General features: G+C 41.5%; 2 protein-coding genes across 2 annotated transcripts; one reads left to right on the top strand and one right to left on the bottom strand.

Annotated features, from left to right (window-relative positions):
* Positions 1 to 1,844: 1,844 nt before the first annotated feature.
* Positions 1,845 to 19,890, bottom strand: cdk16 (cyclin dependent kinase 16). The gene is made up of 17 exons (XM_070911075.1): positions 19,783 to 19,890; positions 16,628 to 16,822; positions 14,015 to 14,170; positions 13,311 to 13,429; positions 10,628 to 10,756; positions 10,358 to 10,414; positions 9,269 to 9,383; positions 8,422 to 8,516; positions 8,273 to 8,335; positions 7,755 to 7,878; positions 6,937 to 7,057; positions 6,584 to 6,681; positions 6,377 to 6,482; positions 4,359 to 4,401; positions 3,873 to 3,963; positions 3,715 to 3,789; positions 1,845 to 2,958 (listed from the first exon to the last, which is right to left on the bottom strand). The coding sequence occupies exons 2-17, from the start codon at positions 16,749 to 16,751 to the stop codon at positions 2,921 to 2,923; spliced, it is 1,554 nt and encodes a 517-aa protein (XP_070767176.1). The 5' UTR covers positions 16,752 to 16,822; positions 19,783 to 19,890; the 3' UTR covers positions 1,845 to 2,920.
* Positions 19,891 to 21,973: 2,083 nt separating this feature from the next.
* comta (catechol-O-methyltransferase a) lies at positions 21,974 to 23,877 on the top strand. Its single transcript, XM_070909931.1, has 5 exons — positions 21,974 to 22,135; positions 22,418 to 22,535; positions 22,709 to 22,902; positions 23,443 to 23,574; positions 23,644 to 23,877. Exons 1-5 carry the CDS (start codon positions 21,974 to 21,976, stop codon positions 23,875 to 23,877), a joined length of 840 nt encoding a protein of 279 aa, XP_070766032.1.

The following is a 23,877-nucleotide window of genomic DNA, read 5'->3' as shown; positions in this document are numbered from 1 at the left end:
AAATAATGTTTGTAATGTTTTTAACTTCAGTTATTGACTGAGGGATGAAAATGATCACAAAGTGAAGGTTGGATTCTTCTTCTCTGATCAGATATTTAAGGATTTTATTACATTAAATCTTCACCTTTCTTAAAGTTATCATATCAACACCAACATCCAAAACATTTTAATCAGACTCAACAATAATAATAATCAGCTGCTCATGTTTCTCAGTGATGATCTGAGGTCAGCGGCTCATTTTCTGTTTGATAATTTGACTCATGTTGACTTTAAAGTTTCTTTTCATGGACAATAAAAAGTCAGTGTAACATATGAAAACTGATTTCTATGACAGTTGCCTGTATGAACTGAGTTTTTAGTGTGACATTAACTGCTGGTTTTAACGTGTTAGTGTCACTGTACAATGTGTTTAGTATCCATAGGATCTCAGCAACCTGCTCCTGAACCAGGTTTACAGAGTGATCTGGATCACTCTAATCTGAGTTAAACCATTTTACATCAGTCCATGTTCCTGAAAACAAAATTCTACATCAATCAGTGACCTTTGAAGAGACGTCTGATCTTTAGTTTCAGATCTAAATGCTGTTTTCGGTGCAGCTGAGGAACAACTCGACACTGCAGATTAAAAATGATCTGTAATAACCAATAACTCTGTACACATTATTACTGTTAACTACTGACCACATCAACACTTTGTAGATACATTCAACAGTCATTCATCATCAACTCAGCATTAACATGGCTAACTAAAGTTTGATTCTGACTCCGCCCTCATTACATCACTTCCTTCAACAAATTTCATTCATTCAGAAACTCCAGTTCTGCCTTCAAAGACAATTCACCTCCTCCACTTGTTATTATCACTTAATAATTCAAATGTTCTCACACTGAGCAACAGAAGTCAAACCTTCTCTACACTCTAACCTAAATTATTTAACAATATTAAACACAACTGTGATTTCTTGTTATGTTCTTGTATCATCTCTCTGATTGGTAAATTGGACACATACTTTGGGCTGAACACTTCTGGAATCAATTATTTAGTGTTTTACATTTGTTTTTTCAGTTTGACATTAAAGAGTGAATCCACTTCAACTAATCCACTGATATTCAATAAAACATGAAGGAGGTGCATTCTTTTTATGGGCGCTGTATATTTCTAACCTCTCGCATACAAAAACGGACAGGTGACATTTTTACAGCAGATTATAAATTTCTCTGAGTCAAACACATTATTAACACTGATCAATCATTATTGTCTTCTGATCAATTTCTCTATTGCTAATATTTCTTCACAGCTAAAAAATTAAAATTCACATCAGCAACAACATCAAAACGGTTTGTTTAAAAAGTATTAATGCTCCTAAACTTGAAGTCTCGAACTGAAGGAAGTCTGAAGGGAGGAGTATCTCAAGACAAATCATCTGAAACTGACAAACTGCAAACAAAGCTCCGCCCTCAATCTCAGATAGGCCAACCCCAACCTTAGCCCATCACCCGAGCCAATCAAAACTCCCCCTCATACAAACCCTGCACCCATATAACCCCCACCCATTGACACCTGGACTCTGAGTAGGTGAGGCTTAACTCTTCTTCAGGAGGCTCTGAATCAGTATGAATGTTCTAGGTTAGCTCACAGAGTGTCCTGCTCACTGTTATTTAAACTAAATCAGCCAATCAGAGCCCCCCCGACATTCCTTGTGGTTCAGGTAAGAGAGGGTGGTGATTCACATCAACCTGGTTTAGTCTCAGTGAGAAAAACAACTTATTGATGTCCAATAAAAATAAAAGAAATAAATTCATTGATAAATTAATGACACGCAGAGAAAACAGCTCCTGTAACTCACAGCTGTTTACTGCAGATTTACAGTATTACTGTATATATTAACAATATTACTGTATTGTTTACAGTATTAGAATATTAACAGTATTACAGTGTACACATATACACATGCAGAACAGCAAACACCAGTTTCACACTTTCAGAATAAAACAGTCAGTTTCTTTTCTGCAGAGTTCTGCTTGAAACAACGTGGCTTTGCCTACAGGCTGTTGAGTTTCAGGTTTTATAATAAATAACACTGAAGTGTAAAAGTAATACGAAACACAAACAGATTATAAAGACCTGTAAACTCTAAAAATACAACACTTTTCATCATCTCTTGTTACTTCAGTCACATAGTTTCTATAAAATCTGTTCCTGTCTGAACCGATGATGAACTCTTATGTTCTACTTTTAAAGTTTTACTTCAGGTAAAAATTTGCAGTGTTCTTTTATGTTAACGAATGAGAATTCTTTTGTTTGTTTCTCTGTAAACAAGGTGGACAGAATATAAAAAAAAAAACATATTTCAGTTTAGTCCAGAACAACAACAACAACAACAACAACCCAAACACCTGCAGCCTCATCGGCGACATCATCAGTCTGTTTCTCTGATGTCATCACTGATGTTACAATGCTGCTGCTGACACTGCAGGTGTTCACACAGGTGCCTCCTGACTCTATCCAGGTTTGTTTCTATTTACAACAAAGCTGCATCACAGAATTCCAGGTTTTCCAGGATCCTGTCGAGAGTCTTTTTAAAAACTTGACGCTTGTGTTCAATCTGTGCAGTGAAAATGGAAGACATCTGTTCATCCATTCATGTACTGAGGTGAAGCTCTGAACTAACTGTTGCCGTTAGTAACAACATACTGTTCTCTGATTGGTCAGATGGCTGCTCTGATCCATTATTGCGTCTGTGTGTCTGTCTGTGTAAACAGCAGGCTGCCATCTTCTCTTGATATACAATCATTTCTTTTGTTTTACTTTCTGTTCCTCAGCAGCAGTTCTCCTCCACAGAAAAACAATCATGATCACTTCCTTTCCTTTCAGTTTCCCATTGTTGGTCCTGCAGCAGATCCCATCTCCCTGATGATGTCAGAAGAGCAGACTCCGCCTCCTGGCTGGACTGTTTGCTGGACAGAAAAAGATCAAAACTTTACTCTTCATCTTAGAAACAACAGTCTCATTACAAGGTCACTCATTAGCTGTTCTGGAGCTCTCAGCCATATCACAGATGGACTTATCCAGTTGTCGTGGAGCTGTAGATGGTCAAGAATGAACTCTGTGATACAATCCAAAGCACCAGAACAGCCTCTAAATGGACCTCATGGTGAGACTGTTTTACCAGCTCAGTTTTTGTTTCTGTTTCACTCAAAGTCGCTCAATTACTTATTTGTTTTTCAGCGAACCTCCCCCCAATGTTTAAAAATAACAGTAATGATGTCTGCTATTATGTTACCGAGCCTCGTCAGCTGCCAGAAGACAAAGCTGTTGTGTCTCAGTTTAGGAGCTCCATCCTCTCAAGGACATCACCTAGGTGAGTTCAGGTAAGCCCAGGTAAAGATGCATTCTTCAGGGGGCTGGAGGACCGACTGTACTATCGTGTGTATGTGTGTGTGGGGGGGCTTATTTTTGTGAGGACCTATTTCAGTTTTAAACCATCGTCGTGAGGACATTTCTGCAATGTGAGGGCATTTTGTCCAGTCGACTGTTTGAAGGTTCAGACTTTGTTTTACGGTTCAGGTTAGAATCAGGTTTAGGTCAGGGTTAGACTAAGAGTTGTGCTTAGGCAGTTAAGGGTTAGGACTAGGGAATGCATATTGTCAATGAGGATCCTCACAAGTATAGAAAGACAAACGCGTGTGTGCGCGCACATGTATGTGCGTTACCTGGATCAGGTGTGACTGTCGATCTGATGGTTTCTTTCTCCAGTTGAATCTCTGGCAGACTGAAGATGGACGTCGCTGAAACGACAATCAGAGTAACTTTGTGACATCATAGTACACAGTGACATCACAGATGGGTCAAAGGATGTGTTAAAACTTACTGTCAGGGAGTGTCACCACTCTGTTTCCAAGGTTACTGAAGTAACGATGATTCATCGACTCCTCTGCTGAGATCCTCTTCTTCCCCTCAAACTATAAGTTTAAATAAAAACTTTATTGGTTTCCTCATCATGTCATCGTAGGTACAAAACAATATCATATAACGTTTATTTTTTCACACATCAGGATGTCACATCCTGTCCAGATCACCACAGATATACAACATGAAAATTAACTCATGATCTTAGAATCAGTGAATATAAACAGTTTGTCAGGAGGGTTACACATCATGATGTTGTTATTCTACTATTTGTTATTATTATTCATCATTAAAAGTTAGTGTACTTTTATTATGAAGATTTATTATACTTTATTACTATTAATAATCATTATTAAGAGTTAGTTTAATATTTTCTTAATATTTCTAGTTTGGTTCATAGTCTGAACTGGAGAGAAAACCCAAATAACACAGTGAGCTGTTTACTGACCTGCAGGAACTTTGACAACAACTCCACTCCTTCACTGCTGAGCCTGAACACACACACAATTACATCTTCATACATTAACACACAACAGTCTCCCAGAGTAAACTGTTATTGAGTTTGTACGTTTGTTTCTGTGGTTTTATCAACAACAAAAGGTCGACAGTAGGTCAAGCTGAAAATGTATGTAACACATTCGAAACAACCACAGTTGACCAAAGTGCTGAACAGGAATAAAAGCTTAAAATAGTCTCAGACTCTAAGTACCTTGGGATAATTATCGACTCACACCTAACCTTTGAAAAACAAGTAAAAAAGGTCATCCATAGCCAAACTGAACCTCAGCAACTTCAAATTCATTAGGACCCAATTGTCAACAGATGCTGCCAAGTTGTACATGCCCCCTATGATTTTCCCACACCTGTCATATTGTATTCAATATTCACAAACATTCTTATGCACAGTCTATACAAAAGATCACTCAAAATATTGGCCAAAAAGCCTATGAGGTATCACCACCAACCACAAAGTACCAAACAGAGTATTCCACTTCATTTTTTGTATGATGTAATGTTTTAAATGTACAGTGTTTTTAGTTTTTGTTGGATGCAATGTTTTATTCTCTGTACCCCTGTCTGAATTATAACATCTAATGCCATAATTCTGTAAATTTACCTGGGGTCAGAGCAGTTCTTGAATAAGTTGTTCCAGAGAATTTGAACAGTCACTGCAAAGGCTTGGTCGCCTCTATTTTTGTGCCTGGACCTCAAAACATCCAAGAGCATCTGGTTGGTTGACCTCGTTGGACTATGGTGATGCAAGAGTCCTGCTAAATATGGTGGCCCCAGCCCATGTAAAATCTTAAATACCAGCAATAAAGTCTTAAATTCAATCCTGAAGCCAGTAGAGAGAGGCCAAAACTGGTGTTATGTGATCACGCTTTCTTTTTCCAATTAAAAGATGAGCGGCTGCATTTTGTGCTAACTGCAGACACCGACGTACAAAGAATTACAATACTCTAACCAACAGGTAATGAAAGCATGAATAACTCAAAAAATTTGGGAGAGAGATAGGGCTTTACCTTGGCTGAAAGTCTTAACCGAAAGCCAGTTTTATTTGTTACAGTGTATCGCACCCCAGGTCCGTACTCTGAATTTTTATCTGAATTCTCTGAATTTATATCAGGTTTAGTCCTTAAAAACAAAGTAATTATTGTAGGTGATTTTAATATTCATGTGGACGTTGATAAGGATAGCCTTGGTGCTCCATTTATCTCATTATTGGATTCAATTGGCTTCTGGCAGAGTGTACAGAAATCTACTCACTTTTAATCACACCCTAACCCTAACAAACTATGGGACGCAATGAAAGCCATAACTAACATGACCACTAATAAACTAAATGAATTTTATCTTAGATTTGAAACTCAGGCTCCAGCCAATTTTAATGTCTCTAAACTGATGGATGGCACAGATTGGAGCACAGGACTTCGGACAGGTTCAGACAGTTTTTAAGAGCCTATGTGGAAAAATGCCACAGGGTCAGATGGGACATTTGCCCTCATACTGAAGACATACGCAGAGGAATTGTCAGTCATCACACCGGTCCCTAAAATACCTTGCCCCAAAGTCAACAATGATTACAGGCCTGCTGAATTAACCTCCATCATTATGAAGTGTATCCAAGGAATGATGGTGTCTTTTCTTAAATCTGAGCTCAGCTCAGTTCTAGATCCCCTTCAGTTTGCAGGGTTAGGGTTCAGTTTGCATGCATGCATGGGCGGAGTCCAGATGATCCATTAATACAATCAAACACCTGCTCACTAGAATTCTGGAGGACTAAGGCCTGTGCTCACCTAAGCTCCACTTTTAAAACCATAAAACCCCAAGATTCAGGACCTGATACAGACACATGTCACAACTACAAAACAATGTCTGTGTAGTATAGCTGTGTACCTGTGTGTCGTATACCTGTGTACCTGTGTGTAGAATAGCCGTGTACCTGCGTGTAGAATAGCTGTGTACCTGGGAGTGTGGTTACTCAGTCTCTCTGCTCTGTACTGAGGATAGTTATACGTCACAAACTCGTCATTGGAACTGATCCCAGGCCAGCTCTGCTCTGTGGGAGTGCCTGCACATAAAATACATCAAATGTACACAAAATACAGTTTTCTATGAATAAAAGAAGCTGATTGGTTCTCAGTGATGAGAAAGAAGTTGATTGGTTCTCACCCAGGAGTTTGAAGATGAAGTGAAGCTCCTCCTCCACTGTGGAACCAGGAAACAGAGGTCGACCTGTTGCCATCTCATAGAAGATACAACCAACACCCCTACAGATAGACAGACAGACATAATGATGTAATTTAATTTTTTATGTACTTTCTTTTATACTTTTTACATGTATGTAAGTTGAAATTACTATTTCTATTTTTCTATTCAAAGCCCATCCTCACTCAGGATGTGGGGGGCTTTTAAATCACAATGTTACAATGGTAGAGGGCTTAGTGGTCAATGACCGCAGGACCATAGCATGTCCATCGGCCCAACCCTACTACAGTATACTACAATGGTACTGCAGTACTGACCACATGTCGATATGAGTGGAGTAGTCGGTGCTGCCCAGCAGGATGTCAGGCGGTCGGTACCACAGCGTCACCACCTCATTAGAGTATGTCTTTGTCGGGATCGACTTCGCTCGAGCCAAACCTTAAACACACAACACCTGAGTAACATCACAGTATCCGGGTTTCTTATGGTCTGTGTGCAGGTACTGATCGAGTTACCTCAACAACTGAGATTGGGCACAGTTTGGTTTCTGCTGCATTTATCATTCTGCTGGATTTGGCTTCTCCGTCTGATCACTAGTGTATAGTGTAATAAGAGCGACAACACATTTCATAGTCTGATTTGCCAAATCAGACTTTCCCTTTCAGCATGTTGATCATTATTATGTCATTTATCATCAGATGTTTTCTGACTAACAACAAGGTAACTTGAATTGAGGACGCGCCTGAAAACATGGCAGAGAATTGTAAGAAACCTCATCATAACCACGATACTGATTCAGAGTGATGCAGTTATCAGTAAGTTCTAAGATTGTGTGTCTGTAAGTATAGTGTGAAGCCAGTTGTAGAAGATGTGCAATGACTGCTGAGCTGCAGAGGTCTGGGTAAGAGATAAGAGAGACTTTGTTTTCATCCATCTGTATTCAGTAAAGCACATAGAGGAACGGAATAGTGTTTCTCCTGGTCCCTGGTGCAAAACAAAAAGAATGAAGGATGCAACATTCAGACTACACATAAAGGTACAAAACCAGAGAAACTTAAATGTTTCCATGGGTTAGGGTTAGGGCTGTCCACGTTGTTCTATTAAAACCAGCAGGAAACAGATGCAGTGCACTCACCAAAGTCTGCTAGTTTGAGCTCTCCTCGCTCATTGATCAGCAGGTTTTGGGGTTTCAGGTCTCTGTGGAGAACTTTCCTCCGATGACAGTACGACAAACCTCGTAGCAACTGGAAAAGAAAGAGCTGAGGAGAGAAAAAACAGCACAAATAATCACTGATCAAATCAAACCTCGTCCTCAACAAACCAACTTCCTGACAAATATCTTAAAGCCTGAAGGGATTTCTTTCCCCAGAAGTCATCTTCTCAGGCACCTAGCATATGTTTAGTCTATTAGACCTGCAGCTCAGATGTGGTCTGGTTGGACCTGACTCTGGCAGTCTGAATATCAGCAGACATAGCTCCGTATTAACAGCAGGTAAAAGACAGGTTATCGTCACGTGAGTGACAAGTGAGCAGCAGGCGAGCATCACGTTAGTCATATCAGTGTCAATGTTGCCACATCTGTCAGTGACATGATATCTAAATGTGTGTAAACTGTATAAATACAAACATCAGCATGAGTAGTAGTTTTCTCACTTTGACGTTGTGTACATGGATGATGTTTCCACAGTCGTCCAGATACTGTTTCAGATCTTTGTCCTGAAACACACAAGAAACATCATTAAAGGCTGTGTGTGTGTGTGTGTGTGTGTGTGTGTGGGTGTGTGTGTGTGTGTGTCTCTCACCAGATACTCAAACACCAGTGTGAGAGATTTCTGCGTGTGAATGATGTCATGAAGCGTGACAATGTTGGCGTGTTTCAGATCCTTCAATAGAGACACTGAGGGAGAAAACACACACATTAATACACAAACGTATACACATGATGTAACAGTTCTGAAACCAAGACTGAATCTCGAGTCGTGGTTCCGTCTTCCGTGTCCGGACTTTGTGTCAACATAGTTTATTTATCTCGACTACTCGCACCTGCAGAACAGAAATTCTAAAGTGCAAGTTTTACCACGAACGTTTTCGCAGCCCACCAGTTGTTGTCTATCAGCTGTAGCATGCTAGTCATGTTAGCCCGGTTAGCCAACTTAGTCAAGCAGGAGTTATTGACAGGTCAGAATCTTGGATGGAGCTTTACTGACATCTGTGTTATTTATATGTTCTTATTGACAATATGTCAGTATTTGAGTGCATTAACTGTTACAGTTAGAATTATGGCCCATGAGCCACTGTTCAATGTTTACATTTTCCAAAATAAATGACAAAAATATTATTTTCTACATTTTATTGTTCTCCCTGCTGTACCAAAAAGGTACTGAACCGTGACCCCAAAACTGAGGTACATACTGATCATTACACCCCTAATACACACATATACAAACACATTAATTGAGCTTTTTTTTAACTTATATAATAATAAACAAACAGAAGTTGGAGTTTCTCCTGGGAAACACATTCTGACCACAGTAATGCTACGGACTACTGCAATACTAGGGTTACTGTACTGTTACACTAAACTGTAATGATACTAGCAGCCTGTTCAACACAAACTGTAGTATTAGTACTGTAGTACGGTAGTAGTACCTTCTCTGATAGCAGTACACGGAGCTCCTTCTTCATGTTCCAGTCGAATTTCCTTCAGAGCCACAAGGTTATCAGTCAGTTTACTGCGGCCTTTATACACTGTAGCATAGGTCCCCTGCAGAAAGACAGGTACAGAGGGAGACACACAAGTGAGAGACAGGTAGAGAGAGAGAGACAAGTGAGAGACAGATAGAGAGGGAGAAAGGTGGGAGGAAGACAGGAGAGACAGGTGAGATCCAGACAGGTGAGAGAGGAGTAAACAGGGAAACAGGTGAAAGAGAGACAGGTAGAGAGGGACACAGGTGAGAGACCAGCTGAGGACCAGAACCACAGCTGAGGACTGACCAGGACTCAACAGAAGACTGTTGGAGACATGTTGTTTGCCTTTTCCACACCACCTGCTGTATTTAAAAGCTTCTGGAAGACCTGGATCTTGGATGACAGACCTGGACTGCCGGCTGCAGTGAGTCTGGCTGGATGGCAGCAGTTTCACACACCTCTGACTTCACTTCATCTCAGGAACCTGTTACCTCTTTTCTTTCTTTCTCTGATCTCCTGAACCCTCACTAATACTGGACTCACACTCATTCTGATGGCTAAACTGGGAACATAGTGCACTGTTAAAACAACAGAGAGAACAGAGCAGAGTGTTGTTCCAGACAAAACTGAGATACTTCAGTGTGAACAATACAGAGGATAGTTTATCAGTCTGATGTGGACTTATTTGTCCTCAGGAGGAGACATGGAGACCAGTGATACAAGCAGACAGAATAAACTGGTCTGACTGGAGGTAGCTGTTGAGGAGGGAGAAGAACCAGATCAATCGTCAGACCTGAAGCTGCTCCATCAGGCTCAGTCCAACAAACAGGAAGACAGAGGACTTCAAGACTTCAGATGTTTGTTTGACACTAAGAGACTCGACCCTGCAGTCCCAAATACACCACAGAGGAACCAGCAGTGTTTTATGTATTTCTGCATTTCTATTAACTTGTTCTTTTATTTAAATATTTGTATTAATTTTGTAGCAACTTTATTAAACAGATTAAAACAGTTTGTTCTGTTTACAGAAACAATCAAGTGTGTCCTCACCTCTCCCAGTTTGTCCAGTTTGACGTATGTCTCCAGTTTCCCAAAACCAATCTCTGACTGCAGACAGACAGACAGACAGACAGAGACAGACAGACAGACAGACAGACAGACACACACACACAAGAGAGACAGAGAAAGAGAGACAGAGAGAGAGAGGCAGACAGACAGACAGAGAGAAGAGGGTTAATATAATCTATATTAAGACACCAAATACAACAAAAACTGTGACGTTCCTACACAACAGAATACTTTAGAAGCAGGTACACATACCAGGGACACTCTGCGCAGCCGTCTGCTGATTGGCTGCTCGAACAGAGCTGGACCAATCAGATTAAACTTTTCCAGGTAACCGTCTGGAAGACGAATGTCAGCCGGTAACGAGAGACGTTTGTTAATGTCCTGAAACACAGAGACAAAGACAGGAAGCACATTCATTCTGACTGCAATAATTAACAGTTTAGTTAATTAATTAATTAATCTGAAAGTATTTCACTTCAGTCTGGACAGTAACATTATTTTGTAGCAGTGTTAAATTATAGCAGGTGATTTTTTAAAGTGAAGGAAGTATCGCCCCAGCTGCTGACAACCAGGGGAAGTCCTGCTGACAGCATGAAATCATAGCTGACAGGCGGTAAAGACCCCAGGGGGGTTGTGATGCCATCAATGGCTACAAAAACTTCCTACAACAAAGTGTTTCTTGTTGGACTCTTTACAATCTGTTGAAAATCATGTTTTGACAATATCATTTTCAACTTTTGTTTGCAACTTTTAACCAATCAATTTATATTCAACTCTTCATAGGGAACGTTTGACAGTTCAAGAATTTCATCAAAGTCATTATAAAATGAGATGTCCCTCAAACCACACGCAGCCCCAAGGTGCGCTGCTCCAACCGAGCCTGCTGCTCCAGTGAATGGTTGGTTGATGGGCCCAGGTTTAATTGTACGTGACCAGATAATAAGATTGGGATCAGTAGTATACTGGGAGCATGCCACTTGTCTTTTCTTGAAGTGTTGTGTTTGTTTGGTGTGACGAGGGAACATCCATTTTGCCTGGTGATCAAATAAATTACAAGGTGTCCATGTCTGAGGAAATTCAATCTCTGCCTTTCATTCAAGGATGAAAAGTAGCTGGCTATTTTTGATGTTTGTTTTTCCGCATTTTCCGCCTTGAAGCACTGTCCAAGAGGCACCAGCAAAAGCCAACAGCAAAGCAGCAGTGTGAAAACATTTCCATTATCTCTGTGCCAATTGTCCGAATTGCATTTCTTTAGGCTTGTCTTTGTACTGGTGAGTATTTGTTCAAAAACAATGAATAAAGCAGAGAGTAGTAGCAGGGAGAAGCAGGATAGAATGATAAAAGTGGAGCCTTACAAACCACTCATACCCTTGGCTGCCATCTTTGACCCTGAGTGTTTATGTACTATTATGTTATGTACATTGAGGGGCATTAAGATACACCGGGGCAGAACAGGAGCCCTGCATCGACCAATATTTCTTTTGGGGAAGGGCAAATGAGTTAAGTGAAGCTCAGAACCAGGAAGGAAGCTCCAGAGGAAATAGCCATTTGTGAAATTAGTAACAAGAAAGACTGGGCAGTGGTCAATGAGGACATGTACAGACTCCTACGCATCCTAAAGGGCACAATGGAGAAGAGTACTGAGCAAATGGGAGAACTGTGTAAATTATAGTTGTTTTTTTTTAGTTTTAGTAGCTTTTTTTATAACGGTCTTTATTGTTTTTATTTATTATATCTTGATTTTTCTTTACATGTGTCTCTGCTATTGCACTATGCTGTATGCTGCTGTAACAATGCAAATTTCCCAGCTGAGGGATTAATAAAGGATTCTCTAGACCAGGGGTGCCCAATACGTCGATCGCGATCTACCGGTCGATCGCAAAGGTAGTGTGGGTAGATCGCATGGCATTAAAAAAATAGACGTCAGCCTATCATCCATCCTCACTATGAAATTTGTCACTTGATTGACATACAGGGCAGCCAGTCTGACATCTGATCTTTTCTGACACATGGGTCACCACACATGCGCGTACAAGCGCGCCAAGTGCGGCAAAACTACTGTCCGGACTATGCATCCCTGGCTGATTCCATTTAGTGCAAGTCATCAGAGGAAGGTAATGACAAAAAATGTACAGAGTTATATTGTGCAATATGGGTTCATGCAGTTATGCAAGGTACACCAACATATATTGTACATATAAAGAATACTCAATATATTTATAAATAAATATATGTTTAGCATTTTTATAGTAGGTAGATCATTTTGACTTGGTCATTTTATAAGTAGCTCGCATGCTGAAAAAGTGTGTGCACCCCTGATCAAGACTATCTTATCTTAACTCACATAAACCTACGGACCAGAAAGATTCAGTCCCCATCAAGGAGAGGAAGCAATTGAAAAAACAAAAGGAGAAAATACAACATGGAGGAAAAGAAGGAATCACCATCTTACAGGCATAACTAAAGGCATGACCTGCTACTCTGAGGGAAGAAAAGCTCAGCCTCCCAAGGAAGAAGATGCTCTTGAAAACAATTCTATAAAAGGACCTTTGCAGACCTTTACAAAGCAAAAGAAGGAAACTCCCAAGAACAAAGGAGAATTCAAAATACCATCAAATATGCCACTTATCCACCCTCCTCGTCAGCAGCTCAGCAGCTTAGTCCCCTCAGAACCTGGTCCAAATGGAGTCCCATGCAAACTCTACAAGACCATCTATATGAGAGTCAATCTTGTGGCAGGATTCACCATCTCCACTGGCTTTCATCATAACCATGGAAGTGATAATAAAAGCTTCAATTCAATCTTTTTTATATAGCACCTAGGGATGCTCATTTACAATTATTCTAATTATTGCCGACCCTCACACTTCGACATGTGGACAGGAGGAGGTGGGGATCGAACCTAACCCTCCTGAGCCACAGCCTGTGTTTGTACCTCAGTAGAGATCTTCTTGTTTCTCAGTCTGACTCTGACTGGACTCTGAACGTCATCTGAAGAAGAAGCCAAATCACTTTCTCCATCTGAACTCATCTTCACATCCTCATGGACGATCTCTGAAAATACACACATACACACAGTCACACACATTAATACACAGTAATACACATAGAGAGAACATGAACACAGCATGTGACAGCAGTACTACAGTGAGTGAAGTTGACTTAAAGATTTATGACTTTAAATTATAAAGTCAAAGACACATTATTGATCCACAAGTCCTGTCAGTGTGTGGTGTACAAATACAGTGTGGTCCAAAAGTGTGTGACAACTTGTCAAGATACTTTATACTAATTTTGCATTTGTTTCGAGTGTAATACTATTTTTTTCATTACAAATGATAACAGCTTAACAATGACTGAAAAGTTGAATCTCTGAAAAATGTACATGAATTTCAGTATCTTAGTATTGAGTATGCCCCGCTTTTGCTTTAATCTCATGACAATGCACTTCAGACCTCTAATTTATCTTCATTTAAACAGTGTGATCAGTTAAATCTACAGGTGAATGAAATCATATTGTGACAGAAAACAAAAACGTCTCTTCGATATAAAAACTTTCAATACAAACTACATGTATAAATATTGATTAAAGTGATTGTAGTACTGTAGTATTTGTATGTGTCTTTGCAGTATTAGTACCCAGTTGTGCGGTGTGGTTCAGGTAGGAGCTCAGGCTGCGACCAAGGCCTCGAGGTTTCCTCAGTGAGCTGCTATATGACTGAAGAAGAGACTGAACTGAAGAGGACGAACCTCGAACCTTCAAACCTCCAGAAGAACTACGAAGAGACACCACCTCTGGTGGGGGGGGGGTGAAGAAGAGATGATGATAATGGAGAGATGAAGACGATATGAAGGAGGGATGATGGAGAGATCATGGAGGAGTGGTGGAGAGGTGATAGAGAGATGATGGAGAGGAGATGGAGGAATGGTGGAGGGATGACGGAGGGGTAAAGAAAAAATGATGGAGAGATGAAGAAGATATGAAGGAGAAATGATGGAGGGTAAAAAAGAGATGAAGAAGAGATGGTTGTGAGATGAAGGAGGGATGATGGAGAGATGATGGAGAGGTGATGAGGCATGATGGAGGAATGGTGGAGGGATGACGGAGGGGCAAAGAAGAGATGATGGAGAGATGGTGGGATGATGGAGGAGTGGTGGAGGATTGATGGAGGGATGATGGAGGAGTGGTGGAGGAGTGATGTAGGGATGAAGGAGGGATGATGAGAGATGATGGAGGAGTGGTGGAGGGATGATGGACGAGTGGTGGAGGGATGATGATGGAGTGGTGATGGAGGGGTGATGCAGGAGTGGTGGAGGAGTGGTGATGGAGGGATGATGGAGGAGTGGTGGAGGAGTGATGATGGAGGGGTGAGGGACGGATGATGGAGGGGGGAGTGAAGAAGAGATGATGGAGAGATGAGATGATAAGAGATGAAGATATAAAGGAGGGATGATGGAGGGTAAAAAAGAGATGAAGAAGATATGATTGCAAGATGAAGGAGGGATGATGGAGAGATGGTGGAGGGGTGATGGAGGAGGATGGAGGAGTGGTAGAGGAGTGATGATGGAGCGGTGAGGGAGGGATGATGGGGGGGAGTGATAATGGAGGGGTGAGGGAGGGATAATGGAGGGGGGGTGAAGAAGAGATGATGGAGAGATGAGATGGTCAGAGATGAAGATATAAAGGAGGGATGATGGAGGGTAAAGAGACGAAGAAGAGATGAGTGTGAGATGAAGGAGGGATGATGGGGTGATGATGGAGGAGTAATGATGGAGGAGTGGTGGAGAGGTGAAGGAGGCATGACAGAGGAATGGTGGAGGGATGATGGAGGGGTGAAGAAGATATGATTGTAAGATGAAGGAGGGGTGGTAGAGGATTGATGGAGGAGCGGTGGAGGGATGATGGAGGAGCGGTGGAGGGACGATGGAGGAGTTAAAATGTGATGGAGGTTGTTGATTGGTTGATTCAGTAGAAAAAGGAGAAGAAAAAACAGGTTACAGGGGACAGAAAATAAAAATAAATATGTCATCAGATCAGAGCAGCAGATCAATTAACTGATTGATTGACAGTTCCAACAGACTACCAATGAAAATCATAGATCCAACCAACCAATCAGATCAGGTTAAGAACACTAATGCCCTCTCCAAGAAGGGCCAGAGCCGTGTCTATTTTCTGAGGCGGCTGAGGTCCTTCAACATCTGCCGGACTATGCTGAGGATGTTTTATGAGTCTGTGGTGGCCAGTGCTATCCTCTATGCTGTTGCATGCTGGGGCAGCAGGCTGAGGGTGGCGGACTCCAACAGACTAAACAAACTGATCCGCAAGGCCAGTGACGTTGTGGGGGTGGAGCTGGACTCTCTGACGGTGGTGTCAGAGAGAAGGATGCTGTCTAAGCTGCGGGGCATCTTGGACAATGTTTCACATCCTCTCCATGATGTACTGGTCGGACACAAGAGCACCTTCAGGGGGAGACTCATTCCTCCCAAATGTACAACAAAGCGACACAGGAAATCATTCCTGCCTGTGGCCATCAAACTGTTCAACTCCTCCCTCTGAGTGTCAGACACTCAGAAGAAAGAGACTGGAAATCTGGATCTACTTCACCTGTTCATATACTACCTCACTATTTATTCTTAAATGTTTAAGTGCAATACATATACAGTCATACACTTCAGTGCAATACGTACATACATATATATATATATATATGTATACACATACATATACATTGTTATTGTATATATTTTTTTTACTTCATTGTTCACTTAAATACTGTAAATGTGTATATTTTTTATTTTCTATTTCTTATCTTTATATTTTGTACATACTTTTAGTTCTAAATTATACTACTTTTTACTCTTGAATGGGAGCACCGGTACTGTACAATTTCCCCCCAGGGATCAATAAAGCATTTCTGATTCTCATTCTGAGAAAGAGGAGTCAGCGGCATGTTTCTGTCTGTGAGTTTCAGCAGGCATCAAAGACTTTTTTGCAGGTAAACTTCTACAGGTGAACCGTAAGATTTCCACCTGAGATGAGGATCACCTGAACACACTGTTAGCTCTGGTCTCTGCAGGTCCAATCTGGCACCAGGACAACTGACTCAGTTCAGTTGACAACATGTTTATAGAACAAACCAGTTTTGGATCATAATCCCATTCACCTACCTGATCCACCTGAGCGAGCCATCAGGCTACTGTGTGTGTGTGTGTGTGTGTGTGTGTGTGTGTGTGGGTGTGTGTGTGTGTTACCTGAGTCACTGTGTGATGTCACTTCCTGGCTGATGGTGTCACTCAGTGTCCTGTCCCCTCCCCCGGCCCCTCCCCTGCCCAGAGTGAGTGACAGCTGCCGTTTGATCTTCCTCATCCTCTCCATGAGGGGGGGCCGGGGAGGCAGAGGGGGGCGTGACGCTGAGGGGAGTGGGGCAGCCAGCCTGGAGACAACACCTGGATAGGTAGACACAGGAAGTAAAAGAGAATACCAAAATATAAGTATCACATAAACACTTTCACTATGAAGACAAAACTCTGAGATTTGTGTCGTTCATCTAGATAACATGGATGTCATTTATTTTTGAACACTGATGCGCCACACACTGATGTTTAAAGAGGATCTATTTCCATTGACTTCAATGGTTATGTGAGGATAGAATTCAAAATGGTGTCAAAAATTCAGTTTTTGAGATACAATTCTGAAATTTACCACACATCTACCATGACATCAAAATGTTGTCATTTATTTTCATGACGATTGGAGATTTATTTAACTGTTTACCCTTTCATGTAAAACTCCTGTGTCACCAGAGAACTACAGAAGAATTACTGCAGATAGTCAACGGTTCCCTTTTATAAGGTGATTGCAAGGCCTTGAAAACTGCAGTTATTAAGCCTCACCTGAAAAAGAATAACATTGATCCCTAAACAATTAGTAATAACAGGCCCATATCGAATCTACCATTCATAAGTCAAATACTTTAAGAGATTGTTTTCTGTAGCGTTCCAGTCAAAGAAATTGTAGCTGAACCTGTACTGATGGTCTAATGCCGTTTATTCTTGCTGCAGTTCATAGACCAACGTAAGAGCTAAACAGAAATTACACAAACAGAAGGCAAAATAATACATTAAAATCTGTTAGCACCAGAAAGTTAGCAAATAAGCTCTATAAAATAAACTTAAAATTATCAGACACAAATAAATGGGTTGGGTTAGGGTTAGCTACCTTGTTGCCACTCTCAACTGGAGCTAGACTCTCTTTATAACCAACTCTCCCCTTTATGCTTCACACTTGTTTCTCTAACCATACTCTGTTTATCGTTTCTGCACTGTTTACTCCTTTTTTACATTTAGTTTCCGTTCGTTAAATGCATAGTGTCCTTTCAAAATAAAGTTCTGGTTTCACAGGAAGTAACAAAATAAGAGCAATCTAACAAATGCATTACAAATGTAAACTTAACATATCACATTGTGCATTGGGGTCATTTACATCTTCTTAGAACTGAACAGTTTCCTAATCCACCATAATATTCTTGATGTTTTCCAATCAGGATTTCGTTCCCACCCCAGCACTGAGACCGCTCTAATAAAGGTTTTAAATTACATTTGTTTTAATATGGACTGTGGAAGACTCTCAGTTCTAGTCTTATTGGATCTTAGTGCTGCTTTGATACAGTAGACCATGACATACACATAAGCAGACTATAAAAACGGGTAGGGCTGTCTGGCACAGTCCTGAAATGGTTAACATCATATTTACAAGATAGAGGCCCCAGGGGTCGATCCTTGGGCCTCTTCTGTTCAATCTATGCATGCTGCCATTAGTTCAAATTATGCAAAACAGTATTTCCTATCACAGTTACACAGATGACACGCAGACCTATGTAACCGTAACAACAGACAACTATGGCCCAATAGACTTTCAACATAAGTGCATTGAACAAATTAATAACTGGATGTGCCACAACTTTCTGCAACTAAATAAAGACAAAAATGAAATAATTGTTTTTGGTGCCAAAGAGGAGACTTGAAGTCACTGCTTGCCTTGAATCCCTCTCACTGGGGACCAAAGACCAGTTTTAAGTCAGAAATCTTGGTGTAGCTTTGGATTCTGACCTAAACCTCAACAGGCACATCAAGGCAATTACAAAATCTGCTTACTACCACCTTAAAAACATTGCATGGATTAAAGAATTCATGTCCAAGCAGAACCTTGAAAAACTTTATTTTCAGTAGACTGGACAATTTTAACAGTCTCAACTGGTCTCTAAAAAAAGCCATTGGACAACTACAGCTAATCAAAAATGCTGCTGCCAGGGTTCTAACTGGGACTAAGAAAATGGACCACATTACACTAACTCTGCGATCACTGCATCGGCTTCCAGTATCCCACAGAACTGAGTTTAAAATTCTGCTGCACGGTTTTAAAGCACTTAATAACCTGACTGACAGGTTATCAAAATACATCTCCGACCTCCTTCACTGTTACGAATCTGCCAGACCCCTCAGGTCCTCAGGTGCTGGTCTACTTACTGTCCCCAGGGTCAGAGCAAAGCACGGAGAAGCAGCCTTTTGTTTTTTCATGGAATAAACTTCCAGAAACTCTGAGGTTGGCCACCACACTACAATATTTTAAATCAGAACTTAAAACATTTCCTTTTTAAAAAATAAAATAAAATCCAGGGCAGCACCAATCTGCACTGTAATACATAATTTTAATGTACTTTTCCTTTTATCTTATCCTGTGTTTCCGTTGTTTGCTTTAATTCTAAATTGTTTTACTTTTATTATATCTTTTTATCCTGTAAAGCACTTTGAATTGCCTCAATGTATGAAATGTGCTAAAGTTGCCTTGCCTTACAGGTTAACAAGTGGACTGGACTCTGACTACAGGCCAGTATTTATTACGCAGACTACAGGACTCACTGTGCATCCCAGTGTGGATGACAGCTAACATGCTAACACCTGACCGACAGATGATCTACCTGACAGCTAACATGCTAACACCTGACCGATACGTTATCTACCTGACAGGTTATCTACCTGAAAGCTAACATGCCAACACCTGACTAACTGAGGCTACAATGCGTCAACACTTCCATTGATTTCACTGAACAGAATTAAAGCTACATGTGTGTTTCTGCTTTAAACCCCCAGCTAGCAGCTAGCAGCTAGTGTGTAGAGCGATACTGTCTATGTTCTCAGTGTTTTCTCTTTACATGTGTCTGTATTAGTGTGGTGTGGACGGGATCCGTCTATTTCCTGCAGTGGCTAAATGTCATCAGTGTGTTATAAATAGCAGCGGAGGCGGAGCGGGTTTATCTCTGAAGCCGTTGCTCCGTTAACATCTCAGTCAAAATGTAATAAAACGGTTTCCCGGTTACACATGAAACTCAGCGGTATGTATTACTCACCGGGGGGGGTTGTCCCGGTCTGTCCCGGGTTCTTGTTGGCTCGGTTCAGTTTGACAGAGTCTCGGATCTTTCTGGCTCCCAATAATCTGCAGCCATGTTGCTGCTCCGTTCAGCTCCGCTCCTCCGATGCGTCCTGACGGAGATACTCACCGCACCGTGAGTGACGTCACAGCACGGCGTCGCCGGCCGTAACTTTCCTTCATTATAGTTGACACAATGCGTTGTTACGTGTTCAGCATTTTCTGTTATATTACAACGTTCACGTACTTGTGAATTTGTGAAAGAGTCTGGATCCTCTCTCCTACCTCGTACTACGTTTTCTTTTTGATTAGATTATTTGTTTTACCTTCCCCTTTTCCAAATGGTATGTCAATGATGTGCCTCATATTTATCCTTGAATCCCACCTGTGCTTCTACCAGACACAATTCTGCATCTATTCTCACTCTCTTGATGTGTTGCAGTGTATGTGCAGCACCAAACGCAAAACAAAAACCACAGGCTACCGCTATTTTATGGGGAAAATATTTTCTATTTTCTCTCTGATGTCCTTCGGCTGCTCTGCAACTCTAACTGTAATTTACGTAGTTTCCTGATGAACAACCTTCAAAAACTTGAAGAGCAGTCCTGAGCAGAGTGGCACTTATTTTCTCTTGCTTGGTAGCCACATTAAACATTTTACAAATGAAGGATATATGAAATTTGTCTGATCTACCACCAACAAATCCTCTTTTACCTTGCATTTGTGTGAACAGTCTGCTGTGTTATTGGGGCTCTAACTATTCTGTCTTCCTGCTCTATCCTAGACGTACTTGTTCTTTGGGGTAAAGGGCTGCCACTTGGTCTACCACCTCTTAATATGATACTGTAGGGTTGTACTGTTTGCATTTCATCATTTACTCTCTTTAAAGCTTCTGCATAGGACATGTTATTGATTATTACCTCTTTTGCTTTAACCTGGACTGCACATCCAGAAATTGCAGAGTTTACCGTGCACCAACATTGACAAACTGTCAGTCTTTACACCATCTTTGTTTGTCCAAAGTCTCTTGACAATTAGGACTGTAGCCCCTGTGATTTTTTTTCCTGACTTCCTCCTCAGTCATTTTTAGTGAGTCTTAGTTTAGCCACTATACCAGGGATGTGTGTTGTTACACCATCAAGTATATCTATATTGAGGATTTTGTCTCGCTGTTTATTTGTGGCAGGGATAAAGACAAACGGAGCATTTTTTTCTATAAATAGATAGGCAGCCTCGTACTCACTTGCCTGACAATCACTCGACATCTGCAACAAAATGTGAACTTTGGCAGCCGACTTGTGTGGACCTGGAGTAGACAAGTATCCCAGAATGCATTTCGTGATGACAAGAGGCACTGGAGGAGATTTTGAGCCAAACTCACAACTATCATAATTTACTAGTTTAGATTTTTCAAGTGAAAAAGTAACTGTTTAGCTTTTAAATATTAAAACAATATTACATAACAGAGGTGCAGATGTTCATGTGTCAACACATTTACATTCTAATCAATAAATATATGTTCACATATCAACATAGTTTTATTCTTTAATAAACATCACAGATCAGATAACAGACGGATTCTCTAACTGCATCAATGATGATGATGATGTCACAGTACAGTCAGGTACAGGTGTGTTGGGTGATGATGTCACAGTACTCATCCTCCAGAGTTGAACTTACCAAGTTTGAACTCCCAGGCACTCCAAACTTGAAAGACAGACAGACAGAGAGACACAGACAGACGGACAGACAGAGACACAGACATACAGAGACACAGACAGACAGAGAGACAGACAGACAGACAGAGGCAGAGACAGACAGGCAGACAGAGACACAGGCAGACGGAGAGACAGACAGAGAGACAGTCGACTCATAGGATTAAGAAGCTGATTGGCTGAAGTAGGATTAAAACGAGGTGCTGATCAGCACTTCTCTCTACTTCAGATTTACTATCAGTTTAAATCAGAGACAAACAACAAAAGAGACACAACAGACAGAGAGAGCACTGAAGAAGAAGAAGAAGAAGAAACAACTAACTACAACAGCTGGTACTGATACTACTGATACTGTAATATTGCTGCTAATACTAATTTTAGTACTGATGTCTCTCATTACCCGTCTGTTTCTCTGTCTGTCTCTCTCTCTCTGTCCTTTCCTGTCTGTGTCTCAGTATGTCTCTGCTCACAGTGTCAGTGGTCCTGGTCGGACTGTATGTTTTGTGTCGTTGTTTGATTCCCTGGTTGGTTCAGTCTCACTCCACTCTGGCTCTGCTGTGGTACGACGTTCTGCTGGAGACGACGCTCGACCTCCTGGCAGGAACAACACGACCTCAAGTGAGCTCTGACTGCCTGTCTGTCTCTATACCTGTCTACTTGTTTAACTGCCTGTCTGTCTCTATACCCGTCTGCCTGTTTAACTGCCTGTCTGTCTCCATATCTGTCTGCCTGTTTAACTGCCTGTCTGTCTCTATACCTGTCTACTTGTTGAACTGCCTGTCTGTCTCTATACCCGTCTGCCTGTTTAACTGCCTGTCTGTCTCTATACCTGTCTGCCTGTCTAACTGCCTGTCTGTCTCTATAACTGTGTGTCGGTCTAACTGCCTGGCTGTCTCTCAGCGCCTGCTGCAGGCTGTCAGTATAAATGCAGTCAGAGGAGATCCAGACAGTGTCATCACAGCCATCGATCACTTCTGTAAACACACAGAGTGGGCCATGAACGTGGGGGACGAGAAGGGTACACACACACACACACACACACACACACACACACAGTAATACACACTGATACACACACACACACAAACAGTAATACACACACACACACACACAGTAATACACAATGATACACACACACTTGAATATGGATGTATGTATTCTCATTAATCACGTATCTCTTCTGTCTCCCAGGAGCCATCTTGGACACAGTTGTCATGGAAACCTCTCCGTCCACAGTGCTGGAGTTGGGGACGTACTGCGGTTACTCTGCTGTCCGCATCACCAGGCTGCTGCCCCCAAAAACAAGGCTGATTACCGTGGAGATGAACCCCGAGTACGCTCATGTGGCACGACAGGTCATCCAACATGCAGGACTGCAGGACAAGGTCAGAGGTCATAATACACAGCAGGGTCAAAAGTCAGGTATGAGAGGTCATAACACACAGCAGGGTCAAAGGTCATGACACACAATAGGGACAAAGGTCAGGGGTTAGACGTCTGTTGAGGGACAGGCCTAGATTTTCTAATGGTGTGTTCACACCAAACACAAAGCAAATGCGAGGCTGACCAGTGCCCAGTTTGAGAATATCTATAAACAGAGAATCTGTAGGCAAGGAACAAGATTCTGGTATCAGAAGCGTTCTGGTTTCGGTTTGTAGTCAATTTTTAGAGTTGTATTGACCAATCACGTTGAAGTAGACTTGCATGTAAGTAAATCAGTCCATGTAGAGAGCAAAAGATAACACAGTGAAGCAGACGGAGGTCTGTAGACCAGCTCCCAAGATGAATCAAAGAAATCAAAGACGTGTGGTGCTCATGTACATCATGTTAACACAAACAGCTTTGAATCAGTAAGTTAGTTTGGATTAAAGCAGCTATTGAATGTTTATTGATCTGATTACTGATCACTGATGTCACTCCGTCAGGTGTGTGTGCTGGAAGGTGAGTCAGCTGACGTGATTCCCAAGATGACTGACATGTTTGGAATCCAGACATTTGACTTTGTTTTCCTCGACCACTGGAAAGACCACTACCTGCCAGACATCAGACTGCTGGAGGTAACAACCCCTGACCTTTGACCCTGACCTCTGAACCCGCTTTATGTTGACCTCTGTCCCCCCTCACAGGACTGCGGTCTGCTGTCTCGGGGCTCTGTGGTTCTGGCTGATAACGTGGTCTGTCCCGGAGCTCCAGACTACCTGAACTACATCAGATCCAACCTGAAGTATAGCAGCAGGTTCTACCAGGCTCACCTGGAATACACCAGAGTCCTGGATGGACTGGAGAGGTCTGAGTACCAGGGAGACAGACAGGTAGAGAGAAACAGACAGACAGGTAAAGAGAAACAGACAGACAGGTAG

The sequence above is a fragment of the Enoplosus armatus genome, chromosome 8 (assembly GCF_043641665.1).
Source record: "Enoplosus armatus isolate fEnoArm2 chromosome 8, fEnoArm2.hap1, whole genome shotgun sequence".
In the NCBI taxonomy this organism is placed as follows: Eukaryota; Metazoa; Chordata; class Actinopteri; order Centrarchiformes; family Enoplosidae; genus Enoplosus; species Enoplosus armatus.
The sequence above is the reverse complement of the archived record's forward strand: the minus strand, read 5'-3'. Positions and strand labels throughout refer to the sequence as shown.

Bases quoted from the DNA above. Each gene is read 5' to 3' on its own strand.
- cdk16 (XM_070911075.1), bottom strand. From the start codon at position 16,751: ATGGAGAGGATGAGGAAGATCAAACGGCAGCTGTCACTCACTCTGGGC. The intron at 14,171-16,627 runs GTAACACACACA...CCCCCCCACCAG, and splicing joins GACATCACACAGTGACTCAG to AGGTGGTGTCTCTTCGTAGT. The intron at 8,336-8,421 runs GTGAGAGACACA...TGTGTGTTTCAG, and splicing joins CACTGGTGTTTGAGTATCTG to GACAAAGATCTGAAACAGTA.
- comta (XM_070909931.1), top strand. From the start codon at position 21,974: ATGTCTCTGCTCACAGTGTCAGTGGTCCTGGTCGGACTGTATGTTTTG. The intron at 22,136-22,417 runs GTGAGCTCTGAC...GCTGTCTCTCAG, and splicing joins CAGGAACAACACGACCTCAA to CGCCTGCTGCAGGCTGTCAG. The intron at 23,575-23,643 runs GTAACAACCCCT...CCCCCCTCACAG, and splicing joins CAGACATCAGACTGCTGGAG to GACTGCGGTCTGCTGTCTCG.